At 39.6% G+C, this 20,179-nt stretch overlaps 1 protein-coding gene and 1 non-coding gene across 8 annotated transcripts in view; both read left to right on the top strand.

Annotated features, from left to right (window-relative positions):
* TCF12 (transcription factor 12) overlaps positions 1 to 20,179 on the top strand; it is a 307,685-nt gene that overhangs the window by 211,055 nt on the left and 76,451 nt on the right. For all 7 annotated transcript variants that reach the window (XM_036440877.2, XM_045582229.1, XM_036440845.2 and 4 more), the window contains 2 exons: positions 5,211 to 5,346; positions 12,164 to 12,216. In XM_036440877.2, coding sequence (XP_036296770.1) covers positions 5,211 to 5,346; positions 12,164 to 12,216 — 189 coding nt within the window. The remainder of the gene's footprint in view (positions 1 to 5,210; positions 5,347 to 12,163; positions 12,217 to 20,179) is intronic.
* Positions 9,893 to 10,005, top strand: LOC118709754. Its single transcript, XR_004985122.1, has one exon. It is a non-coding gene; the product is annotated as a U5 spliceosomal RNA (small nuclear RNA).

Raw genomic sequence — 20,179 nt, 5'->3', positions numbered from 1 at the left:
CCCAAAAATTCATGTACAGCTCACTTATTTTTTCAAGTTAACAGTCTTTTACATGGTAATTAGGTTCATGGACTATTGTAGAAGAAAGAAACTTGTACTGAGAAAGAAACATCTGAAACAGACCGAGATTCAAATTTTACCACTTGCTATCTGTATAACATAAAATTTATGTAATAATTATGGTCATAGTAAACATTAACTGAGATAATTTGAAAGTGTGCTAGTGAATCCTTGATATTTATTCTGATTTTATCCAACTTTTTATTTTGAAAAATTGCAAATCTACAGGAAACGTGTATTAATGGTACAATGAGCATCATGTCCTTATTAACCAAAATTCATTAATTAACATTTCACCTCACTTGTATAATTCACCATTCCTTTTCTTTCACTCAATGTGTGTTTATATGTTTAGATGCTAAAGGTTGGTTTATGCAAAATTACTTTTGTTTAATCATTTTGAGAAATAAATTGTCATATGTCAATTTATTCTTCACTTAAATTGAAACAGTTTGAATCTGTCACACTCCTCTTAGGATTTAGCCTCCAATTGTCAACTCTCTTTCAAAGAGTCTGTCGGTCCTCTTTGCTGTTTCTAATACCTTTGATTCAGGGCACACAAGGTCTCCTACTTTAGGACAAAGAGTTTGTGCCCAGGGAATAATTTAAAATGTCATTCATCTTATTTTCATTCTTTTGTGATACTTAGAATATGGTAATCATTTTTTGGTTTTGTTTTGTTTTCACTAAGTTCTACAACCATGCTTAGTTTTATTTAAATCCTTATTTACTTCTCTCAGCAACCCTGTACTAATTGATAATACATCCCCTAATAGAAAAGGAAGCAGATGCATTAATGTTAGGTAATTTACCCCAGATCGTACAGTCAGCATTAAACTCAGGGTAGCTAACTATGAAACTCATGCTTATTTCAAGACATACGGTTTTTGTAAACATTTCATCTACTTTTAGGCTTATAAGAAACTAGAGCCTGGTGCATGGAAATTCATCCACTGGAAAGGGGGGTCCCTCAGTCCAGCCTGCCCCCTCTCACATCCTGGGGTCCTCAGGGACAGAAGGCAACCTAGCGATCAGAGGAAGGTGACGCCCCCATCACACCTCAGCTGTTGCCACTTACCTGAGCCTCAGACTGGCCCTGGGCGGCTGTGCAGCTGCCATCTGAGGCTTGCAAGCACCTTGGGCACTGGCTGGGCAGCCAACATATTAGGCTTACCTGTGCCTTGGGCCGGCCTTGAGCAGCTGGGGGGCCAAAGGAACTGGGGAGTGGGGAGCAGCCAGGCCTGCCTGGGCCACCGGTGAGGGGACTGGGCACCGCTATCTTGTGGCTATGGGTGTCGCCATATTTGAGGATGTGTCAGTCAATTTGCATATTCCCTCTTTATTGGTTGTGGGTGCTGCCATCTTTGTGAGGACATGATAGTCAATTAGCATATTTCCTCTTTATTAATAGGATGAGCTTTCCTATTCATGACAGATTATTTTATGCGCCTGTTAGTCTTTATTATGACTATTATTTGACTTCTTTGAAGAAATAACTCACTGGCTACATTTTTTTAAATACATATTTTATTGATATTTTACAGAGAGGAGGAAGGGAGAGAGAGAGAGAGCTAGAAACATCGATGAGAGAGAAACATCGACCAGCTGCCTCTTGCACACCCCCTACTGGGGATGTGCCCGCAACCAATGTACATGCCCTTGACCGGAATTGAACCCGGGACCTTTCAGTCCGCAGACCGATGCTCTACCACTGAGCCAAACCGGTTTTGGCGACTCACTGGCTACATTTTACTCATATGAAAGTTTATCTATTATAGCACAGAAACAACCATAGGCAATAAATAAAGGAATGGATGAGACTATGTTCCAATAAAAATATTTTTGAAACAGGCCCAATTTGACCTGCAAACCAGGGGTCCTCAAACTTTTTAAAGTGGGGGCCAGATCACGGTCCCTCAGAGAGCTGGAGGGCCGGACTATATGAACTACTAATTCCTACTTTAACACCTCGGCTGTGCTCACTGCCCAAAAAACCTGGCGGGCCGGATCAGACTCCTCTGCGGGCCGCATGTGGCCCACGGGCCGTAGTTTGAAGACGCCTAAAATCATTATCTTATATGCCAATTAGAATTTATATGCCAAGGAAATTTGTAAGGAGCACTGTTAAAAGACATATGAATGCCCAGTTCCTGTTGTGTATTTGTTTGTAGATGTACAGTGACCAGTTTCATACGTGCCTTCTGTATGAAAAAAAGCAGATGAAGTAATAAATACAGCAGATGTCTCAAAACATGATATGAAAGGCAGTTTTTCTCTGATCAGGGAACATTCTAAAAGACTATTATTTAAAGGAAAATTTCAAGGTACATGACCCCTGGCCTCAAACATGTGGTAATAATATGTCCTATCCAACACCCTGGGCCATATTTTGATTGCTATTTGAGGAATGTTGAATGTGCCTAGCCCGGGCAAAAAAGAAAGAAAAGTGCAATGAAATGTCAGTACCACTTTGACATAATCAGGAGATTCGTTGCAAAAATGTTTGCTATAGAAATAGAAAGAATGCATGTGTTATTTACATTTATATTGATTTTCTCAATTTTATCATTTCTCCTGGCTTATTATTTTAAGGAGTACTGTTTCTCCTTTATGTCTGATAATTATATCTTTCTCCTTTTTTTTTTTTTTTTATCCTCATCCAGGGATATCTTTTGATTTTAGAGGGAGGAAGGGAGAGAAAGAAACATCGATCAGTTGCCTTCCCGAATATAGCCTAACCAGGGATCAAAACTGCAACCTAGTAATGTGCCCTGACCTGGAATCGAACCATCAACCTTTTGGTGTATGGGAGGACATTCCAACCAATTGAGCCACTAGCCAGGGCCACCTCTTTCTTAATCTGTAGAACTTTGTATCTGTTAGAATTTGTGTACTTAACGCTAAATACTTACATTAATAATACTATGCATTCTTTTCATGTACACATCATATTATCTTGTGATAGAAATTTTCTTTTCACTTTTCTCCTTTATCAAGAAGGTATCACCTCTGTTGAAAGAAGAATTTACCTTTTGAGGAGTCTGGGAAAATTTTTTAATTATAAGCATTTCTAAAAGATTGAATGATCTTTACCTGGTTTAGTACTTTGAGTACTTAATATATGCTTTGGCATTTTTAAAAAATTCTTTATTGACTTACTAAAGTATTACATAGTCTCCTTTCCCCCTCCCCCTCTCCATTGACTTCTCCCAGCCACTCCCACCCCCTAGTTACAGGGGTCCTCAAACTTTTTAAAGTGGGGGCCAGATCACAGTCCCTCAGAGAGCTGGAGGGCCGGACTATATGAACTACTAATTCCTACTGTAACACCTCGGCTGCGCTCACTGCCCAAAAAACCTGGCGGGCCGGATCAGACTCCTCTGCCGGCCGCATGTGGCCCGCGGGCCGCAGTTTGAAGACGCCTGCCTAGTACATGCCCTCACCCTCCTAGTGTCTGTGTCCATTGGTTATGCTTATATGCATCCATACAGGTCCTTTGGTTGATCTCTTTATCTCTGTCTTTCCCCTTCTCTCTCCCCCTTTCCCCCCCAGGTCTTCCCTCTGAGGTTTGGCAGTCTGTTCAGTGCTTCTCTGTCTCTGGATCTATTTTTATCAGTTTATGTTGTTCATTATATTCCACAAATGAGTGAGATCGTGTGATACTTATCTTCTCTGACTGGGTTATTTCGCTTAGCATAATGCTGTCCATGCCCATCCATTCTGTTTGTGCTTCAGCATTGTTGAATAGGCTTTTAAGAAAAATGAAATATCAAGTGAAGATGAAAAGACAATACAACAAAACAAATGAGATGAAGCGAAAGCAGTAATCAGAGGGAAATTTACAGTTGTAAGTGCCTACGTTAAAAAGAAGACAGGCCCTGACCAGTGTGGCTAAGAGGTTAGAAGATTAGCCCGAGCATCTAAGGGTTTTGGATTCCATTCCCTGTCAAGGGCATATACCAGGGTTGTGGTTCTCTTCCTGCCCCCAGTTGGGGCGCATGTGGGAGGCAACCAGGCCATGTGTGTCTCTGCATCAATGTTTCTCTTTCTTCCCCCACCCATTTCACTCCCCAAAAAGCAATGGGAAAAATATCCTCATGTGAGGTTTAACAAAATAAGTAAATGAATAAATAAGTAAACAGGCTATGGCGGTTTGCCTTAGTGGTTAGAGTGTCGGCATGGACTTAGGGTCAGGAGCACATGTGTACCTAGGAACGTGACTTAATTGCAGCAGTAGAATAGTAGGTTGTGATAACTGTTCACCTTTCAATTTAAGCTAGCACAAATGTGGTGTTAAAAACTACTCTGCAATAATCTGACATATTATCCTCCATTTCATTTTACAAGAGACTTTGATAAACTGAAAATATATCCAGAATCTGTCACTGTGTCAGGAACAGTGAGGAGGATATTCAAACCCTTCAGGAGACACTGTTGAAGGTGACACCTTAACTAATTACTGTTTAAGTATGGGAGTTTTTGGTGGTTCCTACCAAAGGAATGGCTGGTCTTGAAAATACTGATAGTCTTCAAACAATGAGAGCTATCCAGAAAGAGAATAGAAAAGGAACAGAATTGACACATATGTGGTCATGGAAGCATTCAAGCAAAGACTGGGTGACCTTTTTTTTTTTTTTTTAACATTCTTGGTGAATGGGTGGAGCCACATAGAAACTAAAATGTCTTTCAACCTTAAGATTATATGGATCCAGCCAAAGCTGGTTTGGCTCAATGGATAGAGCGTCGGCTTGGGGACTGGAAGGTCCTGGGTTCGATTCCGGTCAAGGGCATGTACCTTGGTTGCGGGCATATCCCCAATAGGGGGTGTGCAAGAGGCAGCTGAAAAATGACTCTCTCTCATCGATGTTTCTAACTCTCTATCTCTCTCCCTCTCAATACAAAATCAATAAAATATATTTTAAAAAATAAATAAATAAATAAATAAAATTTAAAAAAAGATTATATGGATCCACATAGTTATTTCCACTGGTGGGGAAAAAGAAATATATGCTTAAACAAGTACTTATTGGATGCTTCTTAAATTCAAGACATTGTTGAAGGTACTATGAATAACTTAAAAATATTGAAATTTTCAGGTTTGGGTCATTATCAGTGGGAACATAACTTGTTTACTTTGCCTTGTCTTACAGTCTAGTCTCCTGAGACAAGATATAGGGCTTGGAAGCCCAGCACAGCTGTCTTCTTCAGGAAAACCTGGGACGCCATACTACTCATTCTCCGCCACAAGTTCCAGGAGAAGACCACTCCATGACTCTGCAGCACTTGGTGAGTGTCTCACAGACAAACCCATCCTACAAATGCTTCTCCCCACCCTTAGTCTCTTCTGGCAAGAAATTTGATTTCTTGGGTATCACGTTGATATTGGGGCTTATTTACATAAAGTAATACATCTATTAGATATTTAATAAACAATTTAATACTGTTGTTTGGTCATCAGTATAGGAGGGACTGAAAACTTAAAAATGGAACTAGTTTTTCCTCATAAACGTGTCTGCTCATAGGTGTTTTTTCTGCTCATATCTTTTACTAAAATTGTCATAATGCTGAACAGTTTACAAAGTGGTTTTATATACATTCTCATCTCATCAATGCTAGGCAATGGATACAATACTAGATTTAACATAAAACTGAGACTCAAAAGAGGACACATTCATATAATTAGTAGGTGACTTTCACAGAATAAAATTTAAGATTTTCTGACTCCAATTTCAATGTTCTTTGCATATTAATTGCTTCCACTCCCCACATTTTCTTAAAATGAGGTAAAAGTGTAAAATTAATCATATTAAAGTGTACAGACAAATTAAAGTACACAGTGGCATTTTGTATATTCACAATGCTGTTCAACTGTCATCTCTGTCTAGTTCCAAAACATCACCTTAAAAGGAAACACAGGCTGGCCACTGTTACTCAGTGGCTGAGCATTGACCTCTGAACCAGGAGGTCAGTTTTCCAGTCAGGACACATGGCCGGGGTTACGGGCTTGATCCCAGGAGGCAGCCGGTCAGTGATTCTCTGTCATCATTGATGTTTCTGTCTCTCTCTCCTTCTCCCTTCCTTTCTCTGTAATCAATAAAAACATTTTAAAAATCGCAAACCACATTTTAAAAGGCAAAAAAAGAAAAGACTACCTATTAAGCATTCAGCCCTCATTTTCTTTATGCATTACCTATCCAAGCCAATCTATTTTGTTTTGCTACTTACAGCAAGTTTCAGGTGTATTCTGATGCCTTATCTAATCATTGTTTGTGGCATTTTTGGTGATTCCTACAAAAGAATCCTTTATACAGGAAAATTGAAGTTGTAAAGCATGTTTGTATTAAGGTAGACCAGCTTGTAAAGAAATATATAGGCTAGGCTTCTCAGACGCCTTCATCCTGGGGCTGCCTGTGACCAGCCATGGTGAACCCCACCGTGTTCTTTGACATCGCTGTTGATAGCGATCCCTTGAGCCGCATCTCCTTCGAGCTGTTCGCAGACAAAGTTCCAAAGACAGCAGAAAACTCCCATGCTCTGAGCACTGGCTAGAAAAGATTTGGTTATAAAGGTTCCTGCTTTCACAGAATTATTCCGGGATTTATGTGCCAGGATGGTGACTTCACATGCCATAATGGTACAGGTGCGTCCGTCTATGGGGAGAAATTTGAGGATGAGAACTTCATCCTAAAACATACAGGTCCTAGCATCTTTTTTTTTTTTTAATATATTTTATTGATATTTTACAGAGAGGAGGAAGGGAGAAAGATAGAGAGCTAGAAACGTCAATGAGAGAGAAACATCGACCAGCTGCCTCTTGCACACCTCCTACCAGGGATGTGCCCGCAACCAATGTACATGCTCTTGACCGGAATCGAACCTGGGACCCCTCAGTTCGCAGACCGACGCTCCACCGCTGAGCCAAACCGGCTTCGACTGTCCTCGCATCTTGTTCATGGCAAATGCTGGACCTAACACAAACGGTTCCAGTTTTTCATCCTCACTGCCACGCCTGAGTGTTTGGAGAGGAAGCACGTGGTCTTCAGCCAGAAAGACGGCATGGGTATTGTGACAGCCATGGAGCCCTTTGGGTCCAGGAATGGCAATACCAGCAAGATCACCATTGCTGACTGTGGACAGCTCTAATAAATTTGACTTGTGTTTTATTTTAACCATCAGACCATTCCTTCTGTAGCTCAGGAGAGCACCTCTTCATCCCAATTTGTTTGGAATGTTCTATAATCTTTGTCTTCTTGCCACAGTTCATTGTGTTCCATAATTTCCTTACCCCTTCCCAGTCTAGCTGGATTGCAGAGTTCAGTTTATGATTATGAAATAAAAACTAAACAGTTGTCTGTCAAAAAAAGTAGATATAGATATAGTCTACCAAAATAAAGTATATCTGCCCTGGCCGGTATGTTCAGTGGTTAGAGCATTGGCCTGCCCACTGATGAGTCTTGAGTTCTATTCTTGGTCAAGGACATGTACCTGGGTTGCAGGTTCAATACCCAACTCCAATGAGGGCATTTGGGAAAGCAACTATTGATAATAGACGTGTCTCTCTCGCATCAATGTTTCTCTCTCCCTCTCCTTCCCATCCACTCTCTAAAAATCAAGGGAAAAAATATCCTCAGGTGAGTATTAACAACAACAAAAAAGTATGTCATAGTTATTTATTCCACAAATATTTGTTGACTTCCTCCAATCCCACAAATATTTGTTGTCTGCTTCCAATTTATATATCTACCTCTGTCAAACAGATATTTTGGTGAAATATCCTTAGTTTCTGGGTATAAAGTATGCTTTGTGAGTAACAAAGGGCATAATAATAGATTGTCATGTTCAGCAGAGAACTGTGATTACATGTGCCTGCTTTTGGTATTGTGGGTGATTTGTGAAAAAAATTAATTGTAAAGTATCTTTTCTCCATATCCACTTTTGTTTCCCACCAAATGAGTTAGGGTAGGAGCGTTCATTTGAGTGTAGACATGTTATTGCCACTCTAGAAGAGAATTTGTTAGTATGTTTGTTACATGAGTGAACGTAACAAAAAAATCATGCTGTACTTAAGTTTCTTACTAAATCTGCCTTTTAAACTCCCCTTACTCTGACAGTCAGTTTCTTCTGTTTATTTAACTACTAGACGCCCGGATCAGGTTGGGGTTCCCTTGGGGCATGAGGCGACCTGAGAGGGGCCTGTGGTGGTTTGCAGGCTGGTCACGGTTGCCGCCGCCCCCCCTCCCCCATGACCCAAGCAGAGGTCCTGGTATCTGCGGTTTATTTATCTTCTACAATTGAAACTTTGTAGCCTGGAGCAGAACCAAGCCTCCTGCTTGCTCTGTGGTGGCTTCCATTTCTGTTAGGATTTATTTACCTTCTATAATTGAAACTTTGTAGCCTTAAGTGGAGGCCCCGTCCGGCCAGGTTGTGCAGAAAGCTTGGCTTCCTCCATCACCGGGGAAACCCAAGCCTCCCTCCTGCTCTCTCGTGGCTGCAGCCATCTTGTTTGTGTTAATTTGCATACTTGCTCCTGATTGCTGGTGGGCGTGGCTTGTGGGTGTAGCAGAGTGATAGTTGGTTTGCATATTGTTCTTTTATTAGATAGGATTTTCCTGACCTCACCCCATTTTAGCATTCTTCTCTTTCTTGCTTTCTTTACATCCCTCCCTTTGAACCTCCTGCAGCCCCACTTCCTCCCTCCCATCGCCCTTCTCTCCCTTCATTTCCCCATGTCTGTCTCCTTCTTACTCCTTTCACTCTCACCCTCCCCATTTGCCCTTCCCTTGTGAGCCCGAACTCTGCCTCCCTACTTCACTATTATTACCCTCCCTTGCTCTCTGCCATATTCAGCGGTTTCTCTTTTAAACTTTCCACTTTCCTCTCTGGGACCTGCTTCAAGCCTCACCTGCGTGCACTTTGATATTAAAGCTTTCGTTGGGAGGGGCATTAACTCCCAGCCCTGGCTAGGCCTCCACTGCCACTCCTTCTCCCGCCTCCCTGCTTCCGTCCTTCTCCCATTTCCTGCCTGGGATGCCTCAACTTCTAGTCAACAAAGTACACTTAACACATCAGCAACCTAACCCTGGCCAGAGTCTTTGGGATCTAGCACTTGGGGACAAAAGTGGTACCCTCCTTAGTGTCCAACTCCTCCACAGCTAAGCTGTTGCTCCCATCCCAGCACTGGGCACCTGGCACAGCAAGGGTGGCCGAGGCCCATGCAGCCCAGGTGCTGCCAGCGCCTCCAACCTGGAAGGCCTCAGACTGTCCACCTCTCCATCCAATGGCCTGGGCTAGGGGCCACCACCCTCCTCCCACATCTGGGCGGGGCTCCCCACTCCTCACCACCTGAGTCCGCCCCTTGCTGGGCCAGCTGCTCCGCCTCCCATGATCGCCACCCCCTCCTGTGTGCAGCCCCGTATTTCCTTCCCTTTTCCATTCCTGTGTCTTTTTCTTACTCCCTTTCTGTATTTCTGTTTCTCCTCTTTTTCTGTCTACATGCAGGCTTGCCTTCCTCTCCCTCTTCTTTCTTATCCTCTCCTATCATATCCTATCCTACCTACTCTGGGCCTTGCAGCTGCCTTCGCAAAGGACTGGGACACAGCCTGTTGAACAGTCGTTATGTGACACCGTCCTGAACAATTTGCATATTCCTCTTGTTGATATAGATTCTTCATTGTTGTTTCTTAGTCTTAGTCACTCTTACTTGGAATTGCTGTTATTCATAAAATCTCAGAGTTAAAAGGATCTCAGAGATTATGTACACTAATCTCAGCATCTTCTTAAATTATTTAGATACTTTAGGCAGTCAACATTTTGCAAAAACAGTATCTAACAAATACTCTGGTTTCTCTTTAGGGCACATAAATCTTTCACCTTTTACTAAAGATTTTCATAGAGGAACAATTCTGAGTTTTGAACCAATTTTTGAGGCCTTGAATCTGCAAGGTTAAAAAAAAAAAGTAACTATCCAATTTATAATCATTTTGCCAGATTTAATGTAAAGCTAATACTAATGGCTAAAATTCATGGTGCCATTCTCTGTAGGCACTGCCCTGACACTGTTTCGTGTATTATCTTATTACGGTAACTCCAGGAGGTGTAGCCCACTTTTCCATCTTAGGTATGAAGCTCAAGAGGTGAAGTGACTTGCCCACACTCACACAGCTGCTACACGATCAGTCTGAAGTTTTAATCCAGCCAGCTTCCTCTCTTAACTATGACACTTTGAACCCTTCTAAATGAAAGTGGGAATTCCAAAGTCATGATTTTAAATGTCACATTATGTATGTGTTTGTATTGTGGCAACTAATGATGAAATTAAAATATAAATGAAAATATTCTATTTAGTCCTAAACTAAATAGTAATATGTTCTAAGAATTACCCTATAATAGAATGATGGGCTTCAAACTAATAGGAGCAGTACATTGGACTCTCTTTGTTTAGAGTGGCTTTCGCTCAAGGGATGCTATATTAGTTGTGAAGAGTTGGGTTCTAGAAAAGCTTCATACAAAAAAGTGGAAATTTTGCCTGTAAGTCTTATAAATATAGAGCATGCCTGGTGTTTATTTTTGGCACTTTAAGGACCTTTAGGCTGCTTGTTGGGTTAGTGACTTAGGTGCTAATGAATGCTTTTTCCCTTTTTATTGTATAAAGTTTTTCCACATCCTACTTATAAAGTTGTGCTTCATAACCTCCTGGGGTATTTACTGTAAAGATTCCTACCCTGCCCTAACCAATTTGGCCCAGCGGATAGAGCGTCAGCCTGCGGACTCAAGGATCCCAGGTTCGATTCCAGTCAAGGGCATGTACCTTGGTTGTAGTCACATATCCAGTAAAGAGTGTGCAGGAGGCAGCTGCTCGATATTTCTCATCGATGTTTCTAACTCTCCCTTCTCTCTGTAAAAAATCAATAAAATATATTTTTAAAAGAAGATTCCACCCCGAATTTAAATGGGTTCCATTCTTTCTTAACTCCATGTCTTTCATATCTTCTGTGACCCAGGAAAAGACCATGCTTGTTTAGTTCCCATTTTTAGTTTTCAAAAATAAATTATACTTTACGTTAGCTTTCTTCAACTTTCTAATAGTGAACCCCTCTGAAAAATCCAGAATTTGATCCATTTTTTGCGAACTACTAGAAAGCTGTACTTATCACCCACCTTTTTTTTAATAATAAATAAGAACAAGTTTTAAATTTTACAGATAGTAAAATTAAAATACCAAGCCCTAACTGGTTTAGCTCAGTGGGTAGAGCGTCGGACCTGAGGACTGAAGGGTCCCAGGTTTAATTCCAGGAAAGGGCATATACCTTGGTTGCAGGCATATCCCTGGTAAGGGGTGTGCAGGAGGCAGCTGATTGATGTTTCTCTCTCATCGATGTTTCTAGCACTCTATCTCTCTCCCTTCCTCTCTGTAAAAAAATCAATAAAAATACATATTTTTAAAAATTGAAAATACCAAGTACAGCTGGGTAGGCATATGAAAGTATTCATGTTTTCATTTTTACTAATAAATCATTTATGTCTTAGAAATAAATATACTTCCTCTATATAGTTATTTCTTGGAAATAGATATAACCCAAGGGTAAATTGTACTGTAATTGGTGCTGAAGTTGCAGTTGTAACCACACATTGTTAAAGTAAACTGGTTTCTCCGTGTGATGTGGACACTACCTTTATGTCCGCGTTAAGGAGTTATATTATGAAAATTGTCTCCTGCACAGAATACCCCTCTGCAAATGGAACTGAGATAAATGATGCAAAGTGCCTAGTGTAGAGCCCAGACCTAGTAATTGGTACTTAAGAAACATTAATTCCCTTTCCTCACATATGCTTATAGTTTGTTGTTTGTTTCTTATTTCACTTTGCCTGCCATCATCTTTCCAAAGTTATGGGATATGTATTTCAGAATATTTCACTTCATTAGGACCTGTTCTGCACTGGGACCAGTTGTGAAGAATGAGCCTCCCATCCCTATATTCTCTTGCTTATTCCTAAATATTAGAAAACAAGAGAGGCAGTAGGAGGAAAGTTTATTTCCTGTTCATTTGAAGTCTGATCTTTTCTAATACAAATGCTGATGAAATATTCTGTTTTCCATGTGCAGATCCTTTGCAAGCAAAGAAAGTCAGAAAGGTTCCTCCTGGTTTGCCTTCTTCTGTAAGTACCCATTTTTTTGACTTTGTGGTAAACAAACTGATTTCGGATATTCAATATTTGCTGGCTATAAGGATATATTCACCTGGTGTCATTAAGAACACTTCATGTAATCAGTTTGCTGCTTAAGGGAACCATGGATTGAGATAAATCTGCATTTAATGTTAGGTTTTTAGATTTCTCTGAATGATTTGTAGCTTACTCATAGGCTTTTACTCCATGTCCCTGTCATTTGAATTCCCCTCTTGGGAAGAGGACTAGGCCAGTAGCTGTCAAAGAAGATATCCTGTACAGGTCTTTTGATGTTTAATTAGTCATTATGTTGCTGAACAGGAGGACAGACAGAGATTAATAGCTGAGAATCTTAGAAATTTACATTTGTAATAATCCCAGTGGAGCTAAAGACATTAAGATTCGGAGGACATGTTCGGCTCAGCTTGCCTCAGTAGGACTGAGGTTATTAATATGCATAAATCACCAAGTCAGATGTTCATTGTGAAACCCTTGTGGATTTTAAAGCCTTCATTAAGCCTTTCCTAACTTCAGCCTAGCGTCAGGAAAGCTTTCAAGCAACTAGTTTGTTGATCCCTCTTTGCTCCAAAATGTATCCTTAGAGAATTAAGAGTGTTCGTGAAGGAGGCTGGAAAGATTTGGTGAACAATTATTAATGGTCATGGTAATCTAATACTGTAGGGGTGTTTATGCTATTAAATATACTTTATTCTTTTAAAGAGTAAAAGTATTTGTAAATTAACCTACATCATAAATCCACCTACAATTTAAAAATCCCTGGTGTGAGGAGGGAAGATATATTTTTTCCTTTCCCTTTGCTTAGAGCAAATAGGGAGTGGGGCCTCAATCCAAAAGCCTGGTAGGGTACATCTCTTTGTTGTGTAAATGGATGTTGGGCTTTTATTTGGCAGTACTTAACACATGGGCGCAGGTGCTGCTGGATGAGTCACCGCTCATCGAAGTATGCGCAGAATGGAATATCCGGCTTGGCAAGTCATAATCTAGAAGGAGCAGCATGGGTTTGAGCTTTTCATATTTTACTGAGGCTGAAGTAGAGATATCATCTTTTGGTTGTTTGCTTTCCTTCTTTCCTGTGTTCTTCCCCCGCCTTCTCTTCCATGTGATACATGAAAACTCAAATTTGAAATCCTCTTTGAAAATGAGTTCCAGATGGATCTGAGTTTTATGCAGCCTTGGGCAGCTGCGCTCTGAACCTGCAGCATACCTGTAAGGTTGGATTGCAGCTGCAGGCATTCTTAAAAGCTTTTGCTTGCGCAAGCACTTGGGCCCACTAGAGGCTGAATAGCTGCTTGATAAACAAAATGAACACAATGCCTCAAATCATTATTCCGGAAGACAGACATTTTTTTTCAGCAACAGCTAAAAATAGTTGGGCAATTTACATTTTAACAGTTGTGTACTATGCAGCGATAGGTGGTTCAACCATAGAACACATGATTTCTGCTAGATTAACAGAAATCATATTTAAAACTGACAGAATTGCTAAAATATGTAACTGGGCAATTTTCTTGTAATTTATTGCTACAATTCTATAAGAATAGTAAAAGTTGAATTATCAATATTTAGTAGAATTAAACAGGTAAGGGGGGAAAAACACATTAGTACATATAGAATTCATCTATTTCTTCTTAATGTTAGATCAGTTTTAAAAAACACCTTACAGTATTTTTAGTGTTTAATAGTTCTTTCATTTTTAAACCAAAGGGCAAAATGGACAGAACAGCCTGGAAGGAGAATAGATACTGGAGGTCACTAGTATTCCTAATTTTAACAGCATTCACCATATTGTCTCAGCTGTTCAGGAGGCGCTTCAGAAATGGAGAAATCCTGACAAAACCTTGATTCCTTTGAGAACCATTAGGAAATTTCACAACTCAAGCCTACTTATATATTGTTTCACTAGCTACCTTATTTGGGATTTATTTGAGAGTTTTACAGAACAGAATAGAATTCAGTATTTTTAGTTCTATATTTAACATCAACTTCAAACCTGATCATACGACTTTGAAACCATGCTGAAAATAGTATTTACACATATCGAATGCTATCATTAGGATATATAAATAATAAATGCCTTTTACTCAATTGAAAGTGTATTTTAGATTGGATTCTATGTTGAAATCTCAGGTTTTTAAAAGAAATACATTTTTTAAATCTTTAAAAACAGATATCTTGGTAAATAATACCAAAATATACACTTCTGAGAACACAGTTAATGCTATTTATCTTTTCAGTGTCTAAAACAATGGGATTTAAAGACATGGTTTTCTATTTGAATGTTTTTTCCTGAAATATATGTAATTTAATTGTGTGAATTATTTTTAAATGAGTATAAAAATGAAAATGGGCTATGTATATTTTGTTTCATGATCACTGAGATATTTTACTTCCCAAACTAAACAAGAAACTTGACAGTAACATCTCAGATTTTAAGGTTTGATGCTTATCCACTCTATCTTTAATCTGTAAAATACACATTACCCTTACTAAAGACACTGTGAAAGGATTAGTGATAGGGGATCTCTGAGCATTTCCCATTGTGGTGACAGAAATGGTCTAAGTCCCAGAGAATGTTAAAATCGCAAGCTCCATTCTCAGGCCAATGTGAATCATTGTCTAATTTATATTGTGGCCAGGCAGTGTTAAAATAAAAGATAAGGTGCTTTGTCAGGTCCTCTGTGGAAAAGCCAAGTGTGTTAAGATGACAGAGGATCCTGGGCAAGGCCAGAAGGGAAAGTTACTGGTTTTAGCAAATGGAATGTGGTTTAAGTGAAAGGGAATGTCGGTTGGGAAATAGTCTAAAAGTCAGTTTCTCAGGGGAGAGGGTTTGCTTTGATTATTTGATCAGACCTAACAGTTAGTACCACTCAAAAAATAAATAATAGGCAGGGTAATTTACTACATGCAAGGCACTGATAAGCTATTGTACATAATTTGACCATAGAGCATTGGTTAGAGGTCTTTTATTTTTGTAAGCCATGGTATTATGTTATTTAGGTATTATAAATACAGACCTCAGTTCCTCTATTCCTCTCTGCAGAACCACGGAATGGTAACTTCTCTCTGTGGATGAAGGCCCAATAAGGGTGTGTTGACATCATTAAAGCAGTATGTAAAATTAGGAGATTGATGTTTGCTCAAATCTACTGGCTCAGTTATTGATTGGTTGGTAGTTTGACCAATCATAAAGTTATCCCTTAGAGTGGGAAATCTGAAGTTCCTTTCAGAAAATGCTAATTACTGAAGGTTTTAAAACTGATATGCTCAATACATAACCAGAAATTCACCCAGGCTGGGTGACTCTATTGATTGGAATATAATCCTATACACCAAAAGGTTGTGGATTTGATCCCTGGTGCATACGTGAGGCAGCTAATCAATGTTTCTCTCTTACATATTGTAGATGTATCTCTCCCTCCCTCCCTCTCTCTCTTTCTCTCTCTCCCCCCCCTCTGTCTTTCTTTCCCCCCCCCCCCTGTTCTCCCTCCCTCCCTCCTCTCTAATAAAACTTATAAACATATCCTCGAGTGAGGATTTTTTTTTTAAGTTTTTTTTTTTTTTTAAGTCATGAGGGGATCAATTTCATCCTACTGATGAAGAGATGATATTCTTAAGCACATTTAATTTTCTACTTGCTTCTCTAGACAGGTTCAAGTATTGAATAAGGTAGACCTTTATAGCAAAAACAGTAGAATGATGCTTAGTCATTGAGAATGTAAACATACACCCTTCAGGGAAGTTACTATCTAGTATGAGAAACAAGCAGTCTGTAAATTAATTACATTGCAATGAGGCAAGTAAAGGTGAATACCTAGGGCTCTGGAAACACGGTTAGGCAGAACCAACCCTGCTTTGGGAAGTACCAACGGCCTCAGGAGTTGACATTTGAGCTGTGTCTGGAAAGATGAGGAGCAATGCATGTTAGAGAAGAAGGAAAACACGCCAAACATGTGAAAAAGGCATAGAGATGTGAAAAAATAAACACACGCCCAAGCCACATCTAGAAGTACAGCATTACTGGATTCTTACCAAGTACAACCTTTGTACTTTTCCTATAGCAGATCCAGAGGATTAGGGAATGCATAAAACCAGTCAAGATATGAAAGGGGATAAACACTCATGGCAATCTACCCTAGATAAAGACCTAAAGTATGCTTGTGGCCAATAGATAATAGAAACAGTTGTTATTAGTAAGGTTACTTGCGAGTCTTTCCAAAGGCTTGGGCAGTATTTTAACTTTGTGGGGTGTTTTCCTTTAGGATTCCTGAATCTCCCCTCCACTTCTCTAACCACCAACTCTAGTCTTTGTTCTTTGTACACTAGCTGTTTTTCATCTATATCAGATTTTTACAGTTAAGGAAATTTTGAAGCACTGGGTAGGGATTATAGGCAATTGTGTTTTTTTCCTTAGTAATTTGTGAAAAATTGAAACGTTTGCAATAATATATTTGTTAGCATCCTTTACAGACTCAGTGTCACTCTGTTAGAAGTGCAGGATTTATCAGGTGAGGATTTGTAGCCACTATTCTTTGTCATCTCAATGTTTAGTCTTGGTCACATAAATCTATGATAACTAATATACTCTTCTTACAAATAAAGAAATCAGACTCAGAGATACTCAGGAACTTGCCGAAGATCACACATAGAGCCAATTACAACCTAACTTAAGTCAAAGACCATTTTCTTTTTATTTGAATGCTAATATGTATTATGTATCTTGGTTTACTGATAAAATATCTTGTTTCATATATTGAATTTAAAACATAGTTTATTCTTCCAATTATGTTTTTGTTGGTCAAATTTATTTTTTATTGGTTTTGTTGTTTAAGAACCTATCACCATCTAAAGGGTTGATGTAGAAAAAACAGACTTCCAGATAAGCAGATGATGGATTTTATCTGGCCTCAGCTTCTTTTTATTTTATAACCTTGAAGAAGTTGCTTTCAAATTATCTGAATACCAAGTTTTTATTTGTAAAAGGAAAATTAATGCTTATCTCAAATGGTAGTTTGAAGGCATTGTGTGCTAGGTGTAGAATAGACACTCAGTAACTATTCTTTATTTTTTTCTAGTTCCTACCACTAAAGTCTGAAATTCGAAGAAACTTTAGCATCTCATATTTACAAAATTTTGTTGAAAAGCAAGGAAATTTTTGAAAATATAAGGAAGGATATATGAAAGGTGCTGTTATTGTTTAAAAGCATTCATTTTCAGAAAAGAAACCTATGAAAGGAAGGAAAATGTGTTGAATCAATTCTGCTGCCTAGAATTTGTACTAATTATTATTTTCTGAACTATCAAAATCTTTTTTTTTCTTTCTTTCTTTCTTTTAATCATTGGTTGAATATTCTTGTGAGCCTCTGAAGCATTTCTCAGGTGGAGAGAAGTATCTTTGCTTCTTATTCTTTAATTTTTACTTGGTATTAGTAATTCCAAACATATATCTATTTTTTAAATATGCTACAGAAGATTCAGAATTCTGAAGTAAGAAAGAAGCAAGACATTTTCAGGATTTTTAACACCTAAAACTAAACACCTAGACAAATTCTAGAATGCCTTTAGACAAATTTCTGAAGTTATATTCTGGTTATATTATAGCTTTTGAACATCATATCCTGGCAGTGCCTCAAAATGGCATGTTTCAGTCATTTGAAAATAACTAGTTTGCAGCCCCATAAATAGGCTGATAACAGAATCTATTTGTTTTCTTTATCAAATGTTATTCTGTCCTTTGTCCTGTTTTTAAGTGTGTATATATTTTCCCACAAAAACGATTACAGCTTATCAGATAATTTCTTTGCTTTTCAGTTAAACTCTCAGAGTATATTTTACCATCCCAGCCATTAAGAAAAATATATTTTCCTAATTCTTTCTCCCTTACCCCCTGTAAGTTACTTTACTGTTTTTGAGATGAATCAAAGCAGCCTAGATTTCACCTTTTCTTGCTTTGTTACAGACAGGTACAGAGGTCAGTATCTTTTGGATTGGTAATCGGCTACAGTTTAAGAAATTATGCTTCCCATTTTCCCAAAACATTTATTTAATTGGAAGTGGCTTTTATTAAAATTTATTGACTTTGAGAGAGAGAGAAGAAGAAGAAGGGAGGAGATGGGAAGGAGAGAGAGAGAAATCTATTTGTTGTTACACTTATTTATGCATTTACTAGAGGCCTGGTGCATGAAATTCATGCACTGGGGTGGCTGGGGAGAGGGGTCCCTCAGCCTGGCCTGCGCCCTCTTGTAGGCCCTGAGGATCAGGCCTAAGCCGGCAGTCAGCCATCCCTCTTACAGTCCAGGGTTCTTGCAGTCCAGGACCCATCTCTCCTTACTGCCCGCTACAGTGGAGGTGGGAGAGGCTCCTGCCACCACCACTGCACTCACTAGACATGAGCCTGGCTTCTGGTTGAGCAGTGCTCCTCCTGTGGGAGTGCACTTACCACCAGGGGGCAGCTCCTGTGTTGAGCGTCTGCCCCCTCATGGTCAGTACATGTCATAGCTACAAGTCGTTCCTGGTCCGTCCACTTTTAGGGTGAATTTGCATAATACCCTTTTATTATACAGGATTGGCTGATTCTTATATGTGCCCTTACCTAGGGATTGAACCTGCAACTTTGGCATATCCGGAAGACACTCAAACCAATTGAGTTATTTGGCCATGAGCGGAAATGGCTTATTTTTTTTTAATTAATATGAATTTTGAGTCATTTTTAGTATTAAACTTGAAATAACAGGAGAACTCCTTGAGATAACTAAGAAGATATCCTGAGGTATTACCATAAAGACCACTAAACCATGTCAAATGAGCCAGAATTTTCATATGCAGACTAAATAGAATTGGTAAGACTATTAAATAGAAAAAGTTAGAATATTAAATCCTGAGATTGGCTAACATAAGATTTTTTTTTAATAGCAAAGAAATGACAAATACTTTCTGGAGCTGGTAGAAATAAATAATGTGAAAAACTACCAGTGTGTCTCAGTTGGTTGGGTGGGGTCCCATGCACCAAAAGATTGTCAGTTTTGATACTGGAGTTGGGGGCACAAACACACCTTGTGGATTCATGTCCCACAAAGTTTGAAGAATAAATTTGCAGACTAAAAGGTTTTAAATAAAAATGTAGAAGTTTATTGGAAGCATATATAAACTCCCCTGGGGAGGGGTCTCCAAATGGGAAAAGCCTGCGCGCGCGTTCTCTCTCTCTCTCTCTCTCTCTCTCTCTCTCTCTCTCTCCCTCCCTCCCTCCCTCCCTCCCTCCCTCCTTCTCTCTCTCTCTCTCTCTCTCTCTCTCTCTCTCTCTCTCTCTCTCTCTCAAGTGTGGGGTGAGGGATCAGAAATCCTCGCATTCTGGGGGCCCTCATGCCTTACCACTTGCCTGCAGTAAGGCAGGAGAGACTCCCACCACCACCGCTGTGCTCGCCAGCTGTGAGCCCAGCTTCTGGCTGAGCAGGGGGATTGCACTAACCACCAGGGGGCAGCTCCTGCATTAAGTCTCTGCCCCCCTGGTGGTCAGTGCATGTCATAGCAACCTGTCATTCTGCTATTCAGTCAGTTTGCATATTAGTCTTTTATTATATAGGATGTCACCTCAATAAATGCAATAAAAAAATTTTTTAAGAGTACTGGCTAACTGAATCAGTAAGGAAAAGGTCAGGAGTTAGAACTATAGAAAAACTGTTACTTCCACTTTATCCATGAAAACAGCAAGTTGAGCATCAAGCAGGGGTCTTCAAACTTTTTAAAGTGGGGGCCAGATCACGGTCCCTCAGAGAGCTGGAGGGCCGGACTATATGAACTACTAATTCCTACTGTAACACCTCGGCTGCGCTCACTGCCCAAAAAACCTGGCGGGCCGGATCAGACTCCTCTGCGGGCCGCATGTGGCCCGCGGGCCGTAGTTTGAAGACATCTGAAATAGAGTATTCTCAAAGGATAT

Source organism: Pipistrellus kuhlii, unplaced genomic scaffold, assembly GCF_014108245.1.
Source record: "Pipistrellus kuhlii isolate mPipKuh1 unplaced genomic scaffold, mPipKuh1.p scaffold_m20_p_1, whole genome shotgun sequence".
In the NCBI taxonomy this organism is placed as follows: Eukaryota; Metazoa; Chordata; class Mammalia; order Chiroptera; family Vespertilionidae; genus Pipistrellus; species Pipistrellus kuhlii.
Note: the sequence above shows the minus strand (reverse complement) of the source record. Positions and strands in the feature narration are given on the sequence as shown.